General features: G+C 37.7%; 1 protein-coding gene across 1 annotated transcript in view; it reads right to left on the reverse strand.

Annotated features, from left to right (window-relative positions):
• ora6 (olfactory receptor class A related 6) overlaps positions 1-2,422 on the reverse strand; it is a gene marked incomplete at its 5' end in the record, with an annotated part of 4,428 nt that extends 2,006 nt beyond the window's left edge. The window contains 2 exons of the mRNA XM_079889243.1: positions 492-913; positions 2,214-2,422. Of these exons, the coding sequence (XP_079745369.1) occupies positions 492-913; positions 2,214-2,422 (631 nt within the window). The remainder of the gene's footprint in view (positions 1-491; positions 914-2,213) is intronic.
• Positions 2,423-5,000: the final 2,578 nt, after the last annotated feature.

Here is a 5,000-nt window from a genome sequence, read left to right on the forward strand (position 1 = left end):
TGGTGAACGCGTTGGTGGATGGCATGTTCAGTTGGATCGGGGTTTCTGAACCGTACACAGTGATCAAGGCCGGAATTCTGAGTCGCGTGTCTTCTCGCTGATGTGTGAAAAATTAGGGATTCACAAAATAAGGACCACACCTTTGCATGCCCAAAGTGATGGCCTCGATGACAGGTTTAACAGGACTCTGGCGGAACAGCTGGCCATGGAGTCTGCCACGCATCAGCGAGATTGGGATACGCACTCGCAATTTACCCTAAATTCGCTGGGGTTCGCTGGACTGTTCTCCTGAAGAGCGAGCACCATGGCCGGGGTTGGGGAAAGAGGAGCGTTCTGGGGTTCGCTGGACTGTGTGAGGCGAGGGCATCGGCCACAGAAGCTCACGCTAATGAAAGAGCAGTCTATCATTTCTCCGATCGCTACACTACATTATTCAATATCCTGAAGTTGTAGAATAAGTTTTTCACTGTAGCATTTTTACAGTCTTTTACCGTTCAATTCCCGATTGGTGTTTCCAGTGTGCAGGATGAGGAACCGGATGATCATGGTGCTGGAGAGCGTGACGATCAGCAGAGGGAGGAGATTACACAGCAGGAGGAACGAGTACTTGTAGACTCGGTTGCGAGTCGGGCATCTGGATGACGTGCACTGGAAGAAATCCACCGGACAGGCCCGAGCCGAGGCGTTGGAGTGACTCCAGTCCAGGTTCACGAGGAGCGTAGGAGAAGCGAAGAGTAGCGCGAGCGCGGCGCAGGACACGGCTAGCGCGCGGGCCGGACCCGGGCCGTCCATCATCACGGGCAGGCTCACGCGCACGCGCAGTTTCTGCCAGCGGTACACGCTAATGAGGACCGTGAACAAGATGCTCCCGATCTCCCCGAACAAAGTGAGGAACTTCAGTCCTCGGCACACCCTGGAGACCCAAGACAACACGTCACGGTATCAGAAATAGAGTCCCCTTTCAATAGTACATGGCAAATATACTAACAACATTTTTACTATCTTTAAATAAATAAATAAATATATATATATATATTAATACTTAATTTATGAGTTTCAAGACAATATTAAAACAAAGAAAAACAAAAGACAAAATCGTCTTAAATAATAATAATACCCAGGAAAAAAAGGTAAATAAAAGTGTGGCTTAACAAACAATGAAAGTGCACAGTCTGCATGATTAAAGAACATTTTACAGAAAATGAATGCTGGAAATATGATTGAGTCTAGATCAGACAATAAAACATGTTCCCTGACGTACTGCTTAAAAGGGTCCCGAGCTTTAATAAACGGGTTAGACGAGCCTCTTATAGAGTGTTTATATATACTGTTAATATACATGGTGTATTTATTTGAACTTTACTTAAAAATATACTTATAGTGTATTTATTTGCATGCTGAAAATGATAATTGTAAAAATGCATTGAAAGTTTCAAAATACATTATTAAATATCCAGAAGTTGTAGTGGTTTTTAAGTTTACTTCCTCAAGCTTGGAAGTCCCTTCATTACTTGGACATAAATTGCTTTCAGAAAGTATTAAAGCATATGATCAATGCATTGAAAGGCTATTTAAAACATTTTTAAATAAAGTGTATAGCTAAGTAATATTAGTTTATTAATGTGCAGTTGTTATTGAAGACAATTTGTAGTATTTGGAATAAGCCAAAGGTATTGAGCGTATACTTTATATTTTACTCAAATATAATACATTTATGATATATTGCTTGTGTTTCGAAGACACTCGTAATGAATTTGAACTTGTAACACAAATAAAGCACATTTTAATATCACTAATCAAGCATGTAATTAGTCCCTACAGGCATATACTTAAAGTATACCTGAAGTTGCTCCAATTTAGCACACAAAAGCACATGAACACACTTAAAGTTGAGCTTTACTACAATTTAATTACAACTAAAATACACTTGTTGTTCCAAAAGAGCACATTTCAGGTTAACTAATCATTAACACACTTGAAGTAGTGGAGCTCGTCCTGAACGAGGAGCGCGGGAATGATCTTTGAATTCTTCAAAATACATTATTAAATATCCTGAGGTTGTATTTTAAGTTCAATTTTACAGTAATTTTAAGTGTCCCTTCATTACTTGGACATAAATTGCTTTCAGAGAGTATTGAAGCATATGATCAATGCATTGAAAGGCTATTTAAAGCATGTTTAGCTGTGATATGTGTTATAGAGCGAGTCTTCACCAGGAGCTCATCCGGAAGGAGGAGCGCGAGAGCAAGCCGTCGTACACGTCCACCACCACGATCTCCTCCAGGTTGGACACGCTGAGGCCGAGGAGGAAGACCTCGAAGGGCTTCAGGCGCGCGCTGCGGAGGAGCGACGCCATCAGGGCCGAGTTCCCCACCACTCCGACGATGGAGACCACGATCCTCAGAGCCAGCAGATCCTCCATCACTGCAGCAGCGCTCCGGCTCCGGACGGCTTTATCCCGGGCTTCTGCTCCGGTGGATCCCTGCTGATGATGTCACTGCAACCCGATTAATTGGAGCTTAAGGAAAAGCTGGAGATCTGGGAGATCTGGGAACGCTGTAATTGATCCCTTGGAGATTCGGTGTCTTTCCTCTTGATTTCTCCATGGAGCTTCTCGTCTTCATCGCTGACTTCTTGATGGGCAATAAAGTTATGAGTTATGAGTTAAAAACAGTTCTCTGCGTCAGTCATTAGAGATCTCTGACTCCATCACAACTACGACTGAACACACACACACACTCACACACACCAGCCAAACGCTCTGGATCGGTGAGATTTGTAATGTTTTTAAAAGAGTCTCTTCTGCTCACCAAAGCTGCATTATCTGATCAAAAAATGAAATAAAAACAGTAATGTTTTGAAATATTATTAGAAAGTATAATATCAGTTTTCTATGTGAATATATATTAAAGTGTAATTTATTCCTGTGATCAAAGCATCATTTCTCCCGTCTTCAGTGTCACATGATCAATGTAAAGCTCAAAAGAACAGCATTAATTAGTAATTAGAGATCTCTGACTCCATCAAAACTACAACATTTGAATAAAGTTATGTGCAATAATGCCAATCTCACTGTTTCCACATTCATGCTGGTTTTAACATATAACATATTCTGTCATATGTGTTTGACTGCAATTCATTGAAATGATAGACTTTACAGTAAGGTTCATTAGTTAACTATACATTAATTACAATGAACTAATAATGAACTGCACGTATACAGCATTTATTAATCTTTGTTAATGTTAATTTCAACATTTACTAACACTTTATTAAACTCTTGCTAACATTAGTATTGCACTGTGAAATGAACCAACAGCTGTATTTTTATAAACTAACATTAACAAAGATTAACAAATACAGTAACAAATGTTTTGCTCATTAGTTCATGTTAGTTAATATATTAACTGATGAACCTTATTGTAAAGTGTTACTGAAATTATAATTATCAGCAATATTACCACCTTTATGAATAATTTACCATGATAACAGTTTCAGCATGAACGTTAATAATAATAATAATAACTCTCATATGAGTTTCTCTCATATCTGATGAAGTTTCATCACTGATTCTGTTATTCTCCTGGTTATTACTGTAAAGTGCTGGAGAAATAAAGCGGACTCACACTAAATATCCTATAGTTACTAGTTATGACAACTTGGTATTAATGAAGATATTAAACATAATGATAGATAGATAGACCGTGAAAGATGACATATTAATGTATTTTGCAGTAGAAGCACAGATAAATATTATCATCATGCTCTGGTCAAGATCATATTCATTCCAGATCAACGTTGAACAATATCAGTTTTATCATAAATAACACCATTTGAACTCTATAAGCGCACTGAAGTTGATTAAAAATTATAATTTGAAAGGTTTTACAGCATTTTGAACCTCCACATATCAGCATTTTTCAGATGTCTCTGTCGTCCATTTTCACGATAAACACTTGCATGATTTTCTCCATTTTCCCCATTGTTGGGAATATCAGTAAATAGTCTCTCTAATGTCTAATTCTCTCAGTTTTGTGGGTAATTTTTTCAGTGTTTGAGTAGTTTTTGTGTTTCCCAGCTCCTGGGTCAGACGTAACAACCCAGTGTTTGGGTAGTTTTTGTGTAACTTAAAAATGTTTTCATTTTGTGTATTCAAAACTATATAAAATATGCTATACTGTAGGAATTACGAAAGGAGTGAACGAAAATAAAGGAATTATCATGCAAACCAGTGGTCGTGTGGAGTATTTGGGTTTTTTAAGTTTAAAGGATTTAAGTTAATCCGTAAACATTAATTCATGTATGAAGAAAAAAAAGCTTGTACTATAGTAAAAATAAATCAACCCAGTATGCTGAGTTAAATTAACCCAACATGTGTTCTGTCCTATATTTACCCAACCCTAATTGGGTTGTTTTTAACCCAGTGTTTTTAAAGTGTGTATTGACCAATTATAATCAAGGTTTTTCGCTTGTCCCTGAATTTATTGTCCTCGCTGTTATGTTTGACGTTCCCTTTAAATGAAAGTTGCAATAAATGACATCATATATCATAAAGCATTTTTACCCATTTTAGCTTTCAAATGTGTTGGCCAACCTCAACACACCCTGTTCAGAGAATATGAAAAAAACTTAGCAGAAAATTTATATTTTTAAGATGACATCTTTAGAGATCATGCAAGTCTTTATTAGATAAACCTTCTATGTTAGCATGTTTTTGCTGATTTTAGCTCAGAATGTCGTCTTTCTACAATTTATGATGCATCCAAAAGGCACCGAATTTCAGTATCTTACCTGAGGAGGTCAACTTTAACTTTTGAGCACATTTTGAAATGTTGATCAAACTGGTTTGTCCCATTTGATCAAACTAGATGAAAAAAAGCACAAAACACCACAGAATTAATCGAATCCATTGATTTAAAGGGGTCATATAATGGTACATGCACTTTTACAAGTTGATTGTACTGAAGTGTGTGTTGGCGGTGCCTGTACACAACCATCAT

This window comes from Squalius cephalus, assembly GCF_949319135.1.
Source record: "Squalius cephalus genome assembly, chromosome: 12".
NCBI lineage: Eukaryota > Metazoa > Chordata > Actinopteri > Cypriniformes > Leuciscidae > Squalius > Squalius cephalus.